The 16,079-nt window shown below is 45.0% G+C and overlaps 1 protein-coding gene across 3 annotated transcripts; it reads left to right on the top strand.

Annotated features, from left to right (window-relative positions):
- Nucleotides 1-1,024: 1,024 nt before the first annotated feature.
- Nucleotides 1,025-14,009, top strand: zgc:86896 (actin-related protein 2/3 complex subunit 1A-A). Of its 3 annotated transcripts, none has more exons than XM_036942038.1 (10): nt 1,025-1,292; nt 2,192-2,309; nt 5,507-5,611; nt 5,811-6,033; nt 6,410-6,517; nt 8,188-8,394; nt 8,948-9,023; nt 10,269-10,459; nt 10,915-11,005; nt 13,551-14,009. In XM_036942038.1, the coding sequence occupies exons 2-10, from the start codon at nt 2,246-2,248 to the stop codon at nt 13,554-13,556; spliced, it is 1,071 nt and encodes a 356-aa protein (XP_036797933.1). In that variant the 5' UTR covers nt 1,025-1,292; nt 2,192-2,245; the 3' UTR covers nt 13,557-14,009. The 3 variants fall into 3 exon arrangements, with proteins under 3 accessions (XP_036797933.1, XP_036797931.1, XP_036797932.1); XM_036942036.1 differs by having other exon boundaries at nt 1,116-1,292; nt 2,163-2,309; XM_036942037.1 differs by having other exon boundaries at nt 1,120-1,292; nt 2,166-2,309.
- Nucleotides 14,010-16,079: the final 2,070 nt, after the last annotated feature.

Here is a 16,079-nt window from a genome sequence, read left to right as displayed (position 1 = left end):
TGTTGGGGGAAAGTCTCAGTCAAACTACTACAGGTGTCCTGTTTGGGGAAAGTCTCAGTCAAACTACTACAGGTGTACTGTTGAGGAAACGTTTTATTCAGTCAAACTACTACAGGTGTACTGTTGAGGGAAAGTCTCAGTCAAACTACTACAGGTGTACTGTTGAGGAAACGTCTCAGTCAAACTACTACAGGTGTCCTGTTGGGGGAAAGTCTCACTCAAACTACTACTGGTGTACTGTTGAGGGAGAGTCATCAAACTACTACAGGTGTCCTGTTGGGGGAAAGTCTCAGTCAGACTACTACAGGTGTACTGTTGAGGAAACGCATCAGTCAAACTACTACAGGTGTCCTGTTGGGGGAAAGTCTCAGTCAGACTACTACAGGTGTACTGTTGAGGAAACGTCTCAGTCAAACTACTACAGGTGTCCTGTTGAGGGAAAGTCTCAGTCAAACTACTACAGGTGTCCTGTTGGGGGAAAGTCTCAGTCAAACTACTACAGGTGTACTGTTGAGGAAACGTCTCAGTCAAACTACTACAGGTGTCCTGTTGAGGGAAAGTCTCAGTCAAACTACTACAGGTGTACTGTTGAGGGAAGTCACCTGACTACTACAGGTGTACTGTTGGGGGGAAGTCTCAGTCAGACTACTACAGGTGTCCTGTTGAGGAAACGTCTCAGTCAAACTACTACAGGTGTCCTGTTGAGGGAGAGTCATCAAACTACTACAGGTGTACTGTTGAGGGAGGTCACCTGACTACTACAGGTGTCCTGTTGAGGGAGAGTCTCAGTCAAACTACTACAGGTGTACTGTTGGGGGAAAGTCTCAGTCAAACTACTACAGGTGTACTGTTGAGGGAGGTCACCTGACTACTACAGGTGTCCTGTTGAGGGAGAGTCTCAGTCAAACTACTACAGGTGTACTGTTGGGGGAAAGTCTCAGTCAAACTACTACAGGTGTACTGTTGAGGGAGGTCACCTGACTACTACAGGTGTCCTTTTGGGGGAAGTCACCTGACAGTCTGCATGTTATCTTCATCCTCCACCAACCTTTGTCCCAGGTGCATGCGCAGTAGCTGAATACGCAGACACACCCTCGTCTCCCCTCCTTCTCTCTCTGTGTGTCTCTCAATCTCGCTCTACTTCCTCTTCTTGTGTCCTCTCCAGTCCTGCGCTGCACTGCTTCATTCGTGTCGACTGCCCAGAGTCCGCGAATACAACCCTGCTACAACCACACACACAGAGACGTTGGTTTACATCATCTTATCGTTCCTGTCCACTGGAGGAAGGAGAGGTAGGAGGGAGAGACTGGTTTTGGTTGACATTCCCTTGTTTCTTAGTTGCATTGGGTTTCTTAGGGTTTTCTATGGTGTGGTCTTTCCTGTTTGAGTGTGTGTCTGTGTGTGTATCTGTGTCTGTGTGTGTATCTTTGTCTGTGTGTGTATTTGTGTCTGCGTGTGTTTGATCTCTATGCTAATTAAGTGTGATAAGAAAGCACTCTCAGTTCAGTTCCTTGTCAGATACTGGGACTGGGAGGCATTGCAGAAAGGTCTTGTAATGCCACGTATCAAGGGCATCAAGAATGTAGGAGTGACAGTATGAGAGGCATAGCGCAATGGAGGCCAATAGAGCCATACCATTAAGGGTCTGCAATGGAACCAGTCTAATGTTGTTGTGCATATAGGATCAATCAGAAAGTCCTTCTGGTCTTCTGAGTGTCTCCCACCAAGTGGAAGGAAGATACAAATCTCTACCTATACAAAAAAATATATACTGTAGGGTTAACTGTATCTGAATGCAATGGGTTTTCCCACTATGTCAACACAGTTAGCAGGCAACAACAACCATGTAAAGATGAAAGGTAGCCATTTTGTGTTTACAAAGTATGTGCCAACGCTGACGACCAACGTCCACAGTTAGTCTCCTTGCTCAACTCGTTGCTCAACTCAACAAAAGTCGACGCTCAACTTAATATTTACCTAAACGGGCACGATTAGTGTAAGATACAACTAAAAACAACTATTCAGTCAGTTTCTGAAATACACTTGGGGTTGAGTTGCTTGGGGGCAAATTTCCCTCCTAGAGTATAGCCTAGGCCTACAATCTAACTTTATCTAACCCAATCTTTCTCACTTTTAACCCTCCCTTCCTGGTTTTACTACAGTAGAGTTCCAACCAATCCCTGACAAGAAGAAGACATTCCGTTCCCAGCCACATTCCAGAACCCTGTGGACCCCTTGTTGAAGCATGTCTCTGTACAGCTTTGGGTTGGAGCCTCTCTCCTGTCATGCCTGGAATAAGGACAGGACACGTAAGTAGTCCTGCAGTACTACTTAAACCAGTCTGCCCGCATTTCAACACACACACGCGCACGCACACACGCACGCACGCACACACACACACGCACACGCACACACACACACACACACACACACACACACACACACACACACACACACACACACAGACACACACACCTCTCTTTCTCCCGGTCTATACCTCCATTAGCTGGCCTGCTGGCTCCTCGGAAGCGTCCCAAATTCCTTATACAGTGCACTATCTTTTGACCAGGGCCCATAGGGTTCTAGTCATACGTAGTGCACTATGTAGCGAATAGGGAGCCCGTTGAGACACAAACCCCTTGTGTTGTTTGCTGTCTGCAGATGCATTTCCTCTTCCTCCTCTAATTGCTGTCCATTAAAAATTGTCTGAAGATCTGGGGAATGTGATTATCAACAGAGGAAATGTTAGCAGAGATGTAAGGAGCTCCATACTGTAGTGTGGGCCCAAATGGTACCCTATTCCCTATATAGTGCACTACTTTGTACCAGGACCCAAAGAGCATTGTGTAGGGAATAGGGTTGCCATTTGGGACACATTAGACTTCACTCTTCTTCTTCGTCTCCTTTACTAGTCTAACTCTACCCTTTTAGTATTCTGTTAAAGTACAAAGATGTAACATGAACGTTGTGATTTATCTACAGTATCTCTACATTAAACAAGTTATCTTTGACGTAGAGAGAAATTTGTAGGTAAACATGCTAATCTGGTCCCAAGCCGGATCTCCCTCTCTCCAACGTCTATATGCAGTAACAATAGAGCCTGAGGACAAGGTTAAGAAAATGCCATTGCTACACAGTAAATTGGCCAGTGTTACCTAATCAAATCAAGTCAAATTTATTTATATAGCCCTTCGTACATCAGCTGATCTCTCAAAGTGCTGTACAGAAACCCAGCCTAAAACCCCAAACAGCAAGCAATGCAGGTGTAGAAGCACGGTGGCTAGGAAAAACTCCCTAGAAAGGCCAAAACCTAGGAAGAAACCTAGAGAGGAACCAGGCTATGTGGGGTGGCTAGTCCTCTTCTGGCTGTGCCGGGTGGAGATTATAACAGAACATGGCCAAGATGTTCAAATGTTCATAAATGACCAGCATGGTCCAATAATAATAAGGCAGAACAGTTGAAACTGGAGCAGCAGCACGGCCAGGTGGACTGGGGACAGCAAGGAGTCATCATGTCAGGTAGAGAGAGAGAAAGAAAGAGAGAAAAAGAGAATTAGAGAGAGCACACTTAAATTCACACAGGACACCGAATAGGACAGGAGAAGTACTCCAGATATAACAAACTGACCCTAGCCCCACGACACATAAACTACTGCAGCATAAATACTGGAGGCTGAGACAGGAGACACTGTGGCCCCATCCGAGGACACCCCCGGACAGGGCCAAACGGGAAGGATATAACCCCACCCACTTTGCCAAAGCACAGCCCCCACACCACTAGAGGGATATCTTCAACCACCAACTTACCATCCTGAGACAAGGCTGAGTATAGCCCACAAAGATCTCCGCCACGGCACAACCCAAGGGGGGCGCCTACCCAACCCAGACAGGATGAGAACATCAGTGACTCACCCCTCCCAGGGACGGTATGAGAGAGCCCCAGTAAGCTAGTGACTCAGCCCCTGTAATAGGGTTAGAGGCAGAGAATCCCAGTGGAAAGAGGGTAATGTAATGTAGATGTTTTTCAGTGTAATATTTCTAGTGTTGGTTCAGGTGTTAAATTAACTCTATTAGTGTAGACAACCCCAGTGTTGATGTTAATAACCAGTGTTGACTGTGAGAGTGTGATTGTGCCAGTTTTACCAGAGATCATTATATAATGACTAGAGGCTAACAATAGGAGCCATTGTCCCAAAGGTGAGAAGGCAGGAAGTCTGCTTATCAGTCTGCTCATTAAGCCCACAGAAACTCATTGAATAACGCTGTATTCCCGCGTGGACAGATTTTGGTGAGAGTGAAATCTCTCTCTTTGCCTCATCCTCTCTGGTTTTACTCTGTGGAGAGTATAACGTTCCCATCAAAACCACGGCCATTATTATCATATTTCCCAGCATGCTCTACTGCAGGTAGATTTTTTTTAATGATTGTTTTTTTTTATACTTTTGTTTTTGTTTGTACAGAGATTGATTGATTCATATTATGCTACTCAAAGACAAATAACAACCCTTTTTCAAAACGAATAAAATCAGTTAATTAGATTTGTACCCGTTACTGAAAAGGTTGTTCCCTTCTTAAATATTAAATACTCTCACACAACGCTGCTAACCCAAGCAGTCATTCTGTCTGGGTTCCTGATAGGAATTACAAATCACTTTGCAAACCAGCATAGTGTGACTTGCAGGTAAGGGTTGCAAAATTCTGGTCAAAAAATCTTGCCATAATTTCCAGATTTTTCAGAAGTCGCGGGTGGAAGATTCCTGGAAATGGGAGGAAATAATTAAAAAATCCAACCGGGATGTCTGAGAATTTGGGGAAAGTTGCCTACCCTACTTCAAGGCCTGATGTGGCCTGTAAAACCATGAGTTTCAGACCTTTTTACTAGGGTGAAACTAGGCCTAGTTAGTGTAATTGTTCAAAAAAATACTATGAGGTGTCATTGCAATTATATACACTTCCTGGTGTTAAATATGAGGTGTTGCATAACACTAAAAGTGCTAATTTCCTTTAACAACGAGTTAACACTGAAAAGCGTGGACACTTATACACACTGGCCCAGTGTTGAACTGAACACTGTCAGTGTTGATTCACCACTGGAGAATTGGCTGTGTATACATATACAATGTACTGTATGTTTCTGTACGGGTCGTATATGATACGTCAATGCATTATAGACATCTCTCCTCCACATAATATGCAATGTTGTGTGTGTCTGTGTGCGCTTGTGTGTGTGTGTGTGTGTATGTGTGTGTGTGTGTGTGTGTGTGTGTGTGTGTGTGTACAACTGTCAATCAGCATGTTTCGATCCATTACACATTTGTTACATGTTAATCAAGATGATGTAGAGATGCAGAGATGTCTCTCCTCTCTCCAGATATTGCTGTGTATTCGTTGTTGTTAATCAAGATATTGTAGTGGCGTAAAGATGTTTCTCCTCTCTCCAGATATTGCTGTGTATTCGTTGTTGTTAATCAAGATATTGTAGTGACATAATGATGTCTATCTCCAGAGATTGCTGTCAGCCCCAACAGCAGTGTGGTGATCATCTATGAGAAGAAGGGGAACGAGTGGGCCAAGATCCACGAGCTGACTGAGCACAGTGGACGAATCACAGGTACCCACTGATCACACACACACACACACACACACACACACACACACACACACACACACACACACACACACACACACACACACACACACACACACACACACACACAAGGTGCTAGCCTGAACATGTTGCATCACAAGGCATTATGAGATTCCAACTGCATCATTCTCTTCATTGTCTCCTTCTCCTAAAAACCTTCCAGGCATCGACTGGGCTCCGGATTCGAACCGCATCGTGACGTGTGCATCGGACCGTAATGCGTACGTGTGGACCCTGAAGGACAAGGTGTGGAAGCCCACTCTGGTGTTGGTGAGGATCAACCGGGCTGCTACTTTCGTCAAGTGGTCCCCTCTGGAGAATAAGTTTGCCCTGGGCAGTGGAGCTCGCCTCATCTCTGTCTGCTACTTCGAGAAGGAGAACGACTGGTGAGAGACACGGAACACGTTCAGTCGGTCGGTCGGTCGGACGGTCGGTCACTCACTCACTCACTCACTCACTCACTCACTCACTCACTCACTCACTCACTCACTCACTCACTCACTCTCACTGTACTCTCTTACAGTATTAGTAAGAGGGTACTAATACTGTACCCTCTTACTAATACTGTTATTGTGACTGTTACTACAGTAGTACACTATAGGCTGGAAGTGAGGCACCAATTGAGATGTTCCCAGAAATAATCTACTGTGACCTTTCCCCTCTGACCCTGTTAATGGCTCAGTAGTGTCTTGAGATTTGTCCAGTATGAATCTATTGCAACCTTTGACCTTTGAGACCTCTGTGACCTCTGACTTCTGGCAGGTGGCTCAGTAAGCACATAAAGAAGAGCATCCGGTCCACGGTGATGTGTCTGGACTGGCACCCCAACAACATCCTGTTGGCTGCAGGATCCTCTGACTTCCACTGCAGGTCAGAACCAACAGATAGTAACTGTCTCTAAGGCCTCCACTGCAGATCAGAACCAACAGATAGTAACTGTCTCTAAGGCTTCCACTGCAGGTCAGAACCAACAGATAGTAACTGTCTCTAAGGCTTCCACTGCAGGTCAGAACCAACAGATAGTAACTGTCTCTAAGGCCTCCACTGCAGGTCAGAACCAACAGATAGTAACTGTCTCTAAGGCTTCCACTGCAGGTCAGAACCAACAGATAGTAACTGTCTCTAAGGCTTCCACTGCAGGTCAGAACCAACAGATAGTAACTGTCTCTAAGGCTTCCACTGCAGGTCAGAACCAACAGATAGTAACTGTCTCTAAGGCTTCCACTGCAGGTCAGAACCAACACATAGTAACTGTCTCTAAGGCCTCCACTGCAGGTCAGAACCAACAGATAGTAACTGTCTCTAAGGCTTCCACTGCAGGTCAGAACCAACAGATAGTAACTGTCTCTAAGGCCTCCACTGCAGGTCAGAACCAACAGATAGTAACTGTCTCTAAGGCTTCCACTGCAGGTCAGAACCAACAGATAGTAACTGTCTCTAAGGCTTCCACTGCAGGTCAGAACCAACACATAGTAACTGTCTCTAAGGCTTCCACTGCAGGTCAGAACCAACAGATAGTAACTGTCTCTAAGGCTTCCACTGCAGGTCAGAACCAACAGATAGTAACTGTCTCTAAGGCCTCCACTGCAGGTCAGAACCAACAGATAGTAACTGTCTCTAAGGCTTCCACAGCAGGTCAGAACCAACAGATAGTAACTGTCTCTAAGGCTTCCACTGCAGGTCCGAACCAACAGATAGTAACTGTCTCTAAGGCCTCCACTGCAGGTCAGAACCAACAGATAGTAACTGTCTCTAAGGCCTCCACTGCAGGTCAGAACCAACAGATAGTAACTGTCTCTAAGGCTTCCATTGCAGGTCAGAACCAACAGATAGTAACTGTCTCTAAGGCTTCCATTGCAGGTCAGAACCAACAGATAGTAACTGTCTCTAATGCTGTTGATGCTATTGCTTTGCCGATTCTTATTTATTCAACCTTTATCTAGGTAATTATCGGGTCAGATTATTTATTTGGTCAATGCTTGGTCAAGGAGCTGTTACAAAACTATGACAATGTAATTACATCTGTACAGCACTTCTGCGTGATAAACCCTGCACCACCTTTGAATTGAATCTGATGTCATTTCGCAAACAATTTTGTCATAGTTTTGTGTTTTCTCACAACAGGTTTCTTTACCATGCAATCTTAGAGAGAAAAAAAAGGTGCTATCTAGAACCTAAAAGGGTGATTCGGGCTGTCCCCATAGGAGAACCGTTTGGAAAAGCCGTTAGGGTTCCATGTAGAACCCTTTCCACCGAAAATTCTACATGGATCCCAAAAGGGGTCAAGTGGAACCAAAAATGGTTCTTCTACAGGGACAGCTGAAGAACCCTTTCTTCTAGGTGTGAGTCATAATATGGTGGTTGATTTTTTTTTTATACCAATGTATATGCAGTCTGTTATTACTATAACGCCATTTAAAAATACTCTCTCACACGTTCTCTCTCTCTCTTTGTGATACAAAATAAGCAGGTATTAAAGTAACGCTGTGCGAGCCGGATAGTGATACAAACATGACAATTCCCAAATACTCTTCATGCAGGATCTTCTCTGCCTACATCAAGGAAATCGAGGACAAGCCAGGCCCGACAGCTTGGGGGGCTAAGATGCCATTTGGGGAGATGCTGCTGGAGACCAAGGACTGTGGAGGTTGGGTACACAGTGTCTCCTTCTCCCCCAGCGGAGACCACCTGGCCTGGGTCGCTCACAACAGCAGCATCAGTGTGGCCGACGCCACCCAGGGGAAAGAGTGAGTGAAAGAGTGAAGGGGGAAAGAGTGAAGGGGGAAAGAGTGAAGGGGGAAAGAGTGGGTGAAAGAGTGAAGGGGTGAAAGAGTGAAGGGGAAAGAGTGAAGGGGGAAAGAGTGAGTGAAAGAGTGAAGGGGTGAAAGAGTGAAGGGGAAAGAGTGAAGGGGGGAAGAGTGAAGGGGAAAGAGTGAAGGGGGAAAGAGTGAGTGAAAGAGTGAAGGGGAAAGAGTGAAGGGAGAAAGAGTGAAGGGGAAAGAGTGAAGGGGGAAAGAGTGAAGGGGAAAGAGCGAGTAGCTATCACTGACAGAAAGGGTGCTTCTCAGTCTTCTCCTCCACTACTGTCGTCCTCTCGCCTCCTCTCATGAAAATGGAAAAGGGAAGCCATTAGAGCCTTGGAGGAGATCCTTGAAAAGGAACCTTGTGTCCTTCTGATGTTTTGAGGAAGAGGCTAGGAGAAAGGGATGAGAGGAATCTTTCATTTAGAGATTCACACAAAGAGAGGAACATGTCATTGACCCCATGACTCTTGATCTCTGACCTCGTGTCAATTGACAGGATGACTCAGCTGACAACGGACCGCCTCCCTCTAGTGAGCGTGCTCTATGTGAGCCCCACAGAGATGGTTGCCGCGGTAAGAAAACACACCTCTCATCACTCTCTTCATTTGTGACCGACCAGACACATAGCAAGGTTACTCAACATGTGAGCCCAGTTCACCGAACCACTTCCACCTGTGGGAGTTCATTGAGTTCAGTGATACACTGTCCCAGATGGAACACTGTCCCCTATATATATAGGCTTTACAGGATCCCTTGTGGCCTGGTATTCTACAGTTCGCTCCTGTCGGTCCTGGTCAAAAGCAGCGCATTATATAAAGGCAATAGGGTTCCATTTGGGACTCAGGAATAAGGCAATATTATACATACCCTGCATACTATGTTCCTATCATGCATACCTAATGTCTAAACCCTCTATGTTCCTATCATACATACCCTGCATACCTAATGTCTAAACCTTCTATGTTCCTATCATACATACCCTGCATACCTAATGTCTAAACCCTCTATGTTCCTATCATACATACCCTGCATACCTAATGTCTAAACCCTCTATGTTCCTATCATGCATACCTAATGTCTAAACCTTCTATGTTCCTATCATACATACCCTGCATACCTAATGTCTAAACACTCTATGTTTCTAGCATACATACCCTGTAAACCTAATGTCTAAATCCTGTGTTCCTATCATACATACCTTGCATACCTAATGTCTAAACCCTCTATGTTCCTATCATACATACCCTGCGTACCTAATGTCTAAACCCTCTATGTTCCTATCATACATACCCTGCATACCTAATGTCTAAACCTTCTATGTTCCTATCATACATACCCTGCATACCTAATGTCTAAACCCTCTATGTTCCTATCATACATACCCTGCATACCTAATGTCTAAACCCTCTATGTTCCTATCATGCATACCTAATGTCTAAACCTTCTGTGTTCCTATCATACATACCCTGCATACCTAATGTCTAAACCCTCTGTTCCTATCATACATACCCTGCATACCTAATGTCTAAACCTTCTATGTTCCTATCATACATACCCTGCATACCTAATGTCTAAACCCTCTATGTTCCTATCATACATGCCCTGCATACCTAATGTCTAAACCCTCTATGTTCCTATCATACATACCTTGCATACCTAATGTCTAAACCCTCTATGTTCCTATCATACATACCTTGCATACCTAATGTCTAAACCCTCTATGTTCCTATCATACATACCCTGTAAACCTAATGTCTAAATCCTGTGTTCCTATCATACATACCCTGCATACCTAATGTCTAAACCCTCTGTTTCAGGGCCATGACTGCTGTCCGTTTCAGTTCTCCTATAAGGGCCCCGGCAGTCTGAAGTTTGTTAAGAAGCTGGACATCCCCAAGCAGACCTCTAGGGGCAGCATGTCCGCCATGCAACACTTCCGCAATCTGGATAAGAAGGCTACTGACGACGAGAGCAACGAGCTGGGCTGCCTGCACCAGAACAGCATCACGTGAGGAGAGAGGGAGTGTGTGTGTTGTGTGTTGTGTGTTGTGTGTTGTGTGTGTGTGTTGTATGTTGTGTGTGTGTGTGTGTGTGTGTTGTGTGTGTTGTGTGTGTGTGTGTGTGTGTTGTATGTTGTTTGTGTGTGTTGTGTGTGTGTGTGTGTTGTGTGTTGTGTGTGTGTGTGTTGTGTGTGTGTTGTGTGTGTTGTGTGTGTGTGTGTGTTGTATGTTGTTTGTGTGTGTTGTGTGTGTGTGTTGTATGTTGTGTGTTGTGTGTTGTGTGTTGTGTGTTGTGTTGTGTGTGTGTGTGTTGTGTGTGTGTGTGTTGTGTGTTGTGTGTGTCACATACACGTGTTTAGCAGATGTTATTGGTCACATACACGTGTTTAGCAGATGTTATTGCGGATGTAGCGAAATGCTTGTAGAGTATACTGACTCTCTCTGCTCCTGTGTCTCCCTCCAGTCAGCTGTGTATTGTGTCAGGAACTAAGGCCCACGTGGACAAGTACAGCAGTGTGGGTCTGGATGGAGCTATGGTCCTCTGGGACTTCAAGGTACTGCCTAAATACACCACATATACAAAAGGATGTGGACACCCCGTCAAATGAGTAGATTTGGCTATTTCAGCCACACCCATTGCTGATAGGTGGATATAATTGAGCACACAGCCATGCAATCTCCATAGACAAACAGTGGCAGTAGAATGGCCGTACTGAAGAGCTCAGTGACTTTCAACGTGGCACCGTCATAGGATGCCACCTTTTCAACAAGTCAGTTTGTCAAATTTCTGCTCTGCTAGAGCTTCCCCGGTCAACTGTAAGTGCTGTTATTGTGAAGTGGAAACATCTAGGAGCAACCACGCCTCAGCTGTGAAGTGGTAGGCCACACAAGCTCACAGAACGGGACCACCGAGTGTTGAAGCACGTAGCGCGTAAAAATCGTCTGTCCTCGGTTGCAACACTCACTACCGAGTTCCAAACTACCTCTGGAAGCAACGTCAGCACAATAACTGTTCGTCGGGAGCTTCACGAAATGGGTTTCCATGGCCGAGCAGCCGCACACAAGCCTAAGATCACCGTGCACAGTACCAAGCGTCAGCTGGAGTGGTGTGAAGCTTGCAGCCATTAGTCTCTGGAGCAGTGGAAACACGTTATTTGGACTGATGAATCACGATTCACCATTTGGCAGTTTGACGGATGAATCTGGGTTTGGCGGATTCCAGGAGAACGCTACCTGCCCCAATACATAGTGCCAACTGTAAAGTTTGGTGGAGGAGGAGTAAATTATTCGGGCTAGGCCCTTTAGTTCCAGTGAAGGGAAATCTTAATGCTACAGGATACGATTCTGTGCTTTCAACTTTGTGGCAACAGTTTGGGGAAGGCCCTTCCTGATTCAGCATGAAAATGCCCTCGTGCACAAAGCCAGGTCCATACAGCAATGGTTTGTTGAGATCGGTGTGGAAGAACTTGACTGGCCTGCAAAGAGCCCTGACCTCATCCCATCAAGCCAGGCCTAATCGGCCAACATCAGTGCCCAAACTCACTAATGCTCTTGTGCCCGTGATTTTGGAATGAGTTGTTTGACGAGCAGGTGTCCACATACTTTTGGTAATGTAGTGTACATGACACGACATTCAGAGACTCAGGAACCAATGGGGATTCAGTATTCTACTCAAAGATCAATTCAAAGGCACAGGGTGTGTCTGAAATGGCATCCTCATCTATAGTGTTACGAAATTCTGTCTAGGAGTCCTAGCTACATGTAACCTGACTCATTCTGTCTAGGGGTCCTAGCTACATGTAACCTGACTCATTATGTCTAGGGGTCCTAGCTACATGGTCTGTAACCTGACTCATTATGTCTAGGGGTCCTAGCTACATCTAACCTGACTCATTATGTCTAGGGGTCCTAGCTACGTGATCTGTAACCTGACTCATTATGTCTAGGGGTCCTAGCTACATGGTCTGTAACCTGACTCATTAAGTCTAGGGGTCCTAGCTACATGGTGTGTAACTTGACTCATTATGTCTAGGGGTCCTAGTTACGTGGTCTGTAACCTGACTCATTATGTCTAGGGATCCTAGCTACATGGTGTGTAACTTGACTCATTAAGTCTAGGGGTCCTAGTTACATGGTGTGTAACTTGACTCATTATGTCTAGGGGTCCTAGCTACATGGTGTGTAACTTGACTCATTATGTCTAGGGGTCCTAGTTACATGGTGTGTAACTTGACTCATTAAGTCTAGGGGTCCTAGTTACATGGTGTGTAACTTGACTCATTATGTCTAGGGGTCCTAGTTACATGGTGTGTAACTTGACTCATTATGTCTAGGGATCCTAGCTACATGGTGTGTAACTTGACTCATTATGTCTAGGGATCCTAGCTACATGGTGTGTAACTTGACTCATTAAGTCTAGGGGTCCTAGCTACATGGTGTGTAACTTGACTCATTATGTCTAGGGATCCTAGCTACATGGTGTGTAACTTGACTCATTATGTCTAGGGATCCTAGCTACATGGTGTGTAACTTGACTCATTAAGTCTAGGGGTCCTAGCTACGTGGTCTGTAACCTGAGTTGATGTGTGTATAAGTATGAGAGGTCAGCGTATTCAGCCAGGTGTTGAATGTACCCAGGAGACAGTAATTGACCTCTTGATCGGCCAGTCTAAGCAAATTATCCATATGTTTATGGTGACAAAGTAAATATGAACAGAAACCACACTACAAAAATATATGCCCAACTAAAGAGGTTTTCTAACACAACAAAAACCAATAAAATCCGACTGAGAGGCTTCTGTCCTCCTCTCTCTCTCTCCCAGACTGCCAATCACCTTCATTGGCTGCACCTGATGTGCTTATCAAGGCTTAGCTCAGCACCTAGACCCTGTTGGTGCTGCCCCCTGGGGGAGGAGTGTGGAAGTGTATCCTGGATAGTGTGTTTGCCTTTGTTCCAACACTAACCTTTCCCCCCATATCATTACACAGCATAGTGCACTACTGTTGACCAGAGCCTTATGGGTAAAACTCAGGCTGTTCTACTCTGTTTACATGACATTTATTCACCAGTTTTTCTTCTTCTCTCTGTTTTCCCTGCAGCACTGAGTTCATGGAGGATGCTAGAGCCATAGGCTGTGTCTTGCCATCTGTGCGGTCGGCATTACTCCAGATGACCATGGGACTCACCACTACCAGTTGTTATCAACATCTACATTAAGCAGTTAGTTACACCAGTGTTGGGGTCAATTCCATTTCAATTCCAGTCAATTCGGAAAGTAAACCAAATTCCAATTCCATTTTTTTTAAATTCCTCATTGAAAAGCATTGACTGGAATTGACTGGAATTGAAATGGAATTGACCCCAACACACAGTCACACCACTGTCAAGTTACCCATTATTTTACACAGATAGATGTGTTATCATGTGTATTCATTTTCAACTGGAACAGTAGACACTTCTGCAGCTTCAAGATGTTTTACAATAAATCATGTTGTTTTGTGCTGGGTTTCAATCAATGAATCAATATTTTTGAGTAAAATAAACATGCTTTCTACAGATTCTGGTGGACTGAGTTTTGATATTGTACCGTGGTTCCTATGTGATAAATGAACTCACACCCAAGTGGTACGTGTATATTTCTAATACTGTAATAAATCATAATGTCCATCCCTGGCTGAGTGCTACACTTCAACAAGGTATTGTGTCTATGGCAGTATGGCTACAGTGACTCTACACTCCAGAACTGTTATAAATGGTACATAGTTCAATATAAATATAGATATACAAAATACAAAGTAACACGTGGAAGCAAAAGGCTGCTGCAGGTGCTTGAGGGTCGCTCAAGGAGAGGTCAAGGAGAGGTCAAGGAGAGGTCAAGGAGAGGTCAAGGAGAGGTCAAGGAGAGGTCAAGGAGAGATCAATGTTTTGCCAGCTGTTACTACTGTAAATGAATAGCTTTTCCTTGTCTACATGGGAGGAAGAGGAAGAGGCGGAGCCAGAGGGTTTACTCACGTCAAAGTACAGTGTTATTCACTGTGTTACTATAGGTTTAATAAGCAGATCGATAGATAGCTTGTCACCTGCCTTCCCGCCTTCGGGACAACAACTCATTATATACAGTGTCTCTGCTACTACTGCATAGATTTAAACTAGGGGCGTTACCCGACCTCCCTTTCCCCAAGAGGAGCCAATCAAGACAAACCTTATTTTTTTTCTCCACCTGACCATAGATAATGATAGAGAAAGCACTGAGTATGCAAATCATTTAAGAACACCTGCTCTGTCCATGACATAGGCTGACCAGGTGAATCCAGGTGAAAGATATGATCCCTTATTGATGTCACCTGTTAAATCCACTGCAATCAGTGTAGATGAAGGGGAGGAGACCTGGTTAAAGAAGGAGTTTTAAGCCTTGAGACAATTGAGACATGGATTGCACATGTGTTCCATCCAGAGGGTGAATGGGAAGAACACCACATTCTAGTGCCTTTGAACGGGGTAGTAGGTGCCAGTCACACCGGTTTGTGTCAAGAGCTGCAACGCTGCTGGGTTTTTCACACTCAACAGTTTCCTGTGTGTATCAAGAATGGTCCACCACCCTACGAACATCCAGACAACTGGACACAACTGTGGGAAGCATTGGAGTCAACATGGGAGTCAGCATCCCTGTGGAACCCTTTCAACACCTTGTAGAGTCCACGCCCCAATGAATTGAGGCTGTTCTGAGGGCCAACTCAACATGACGAAGGTGTTCCTAATGTTTGGTATACTCAGTGTATGCAGTAGTTATTAAGCAATAAGTCCCGAGGGGGTGTGGTGTATGACCAATATACCACGGCTAAGGGCTGTTCTTATCATGATGCAATGCAGAGTGGCTGGATACAACCCTTAGCTGTGGTATATTTGCCATATACACAAACCCCCGAGGTGCCTACTTGCTGTTATTAACTGGTTACCAACGTAATTACAGCAGCAAAAATACACGTTTTGTCATGCCCGATCTGATTTACCACAGCTTTCAGCCAATCAGCATTAAGGGTTCAAACCACCTCGTTTATAATTCCCATTATAGCATCTGTGTGTTCGGGGCAGCGCCATTGAGGCAATCTCCATTTTGAAGTAGTACATTGAGGAGGGATCAGCCAATGAATTTGGAAGTCCCACCCAGTTGACTACATTAATATGGTGGAAGCAAAGAATGTCTATTATTTAGTCATGTGACCGCTCTAACAATGGAAATACGTGTGTTCAAAGATGGAAGGCAGGCGGGAGGAGGCGGGATCAGGTCGGACCATTCTAGCCAATGAGAGGGCAGATACACATGTGAACAGGCCATAGAGATCGACAGAGGTCTCATCTTTGTACCTGTGCCGTGAAGATGTAAAGGCCTGAGCTGCTGTGAAGCCTTTTCTTGGCCTCCAGACCAATTCTGATATTTTGTGTGGGTTTTTTTTTTTCTTCCCCCGTTGATCTTAACTTTTTGTTTTACATAATATCTCCGTCTTCATTTCCTATGACCGAAAACAGCTTCTGGACGTCTGAACAGTGATCACTAACCTACAATTTGGATGACAATTTTATACTTCAAGGAGTCGTCAGCTCTGGACGTTCTGTTTACTCCGGACCAG

This window comes from Oncorhynchus mykiss, chromosome 13 (genome assembly GCF_013265735.2).
Source record: "Oncorhynchus mykiss isolate Arlee chromosome 13, USDA_OmykA_1.1, whole genome shotgun sequence".
NCBI lineage: Eukaryota > Metazoa > Chordata > Actinopteri > Salmoniformes > Salmonidae > Oncorhynchus > Oncorhynchus mykiss.
Note: the sequence above shows the minus strand (reverse complement) of the source record. Positions and strands in the feature narration are given on the sequence as shown.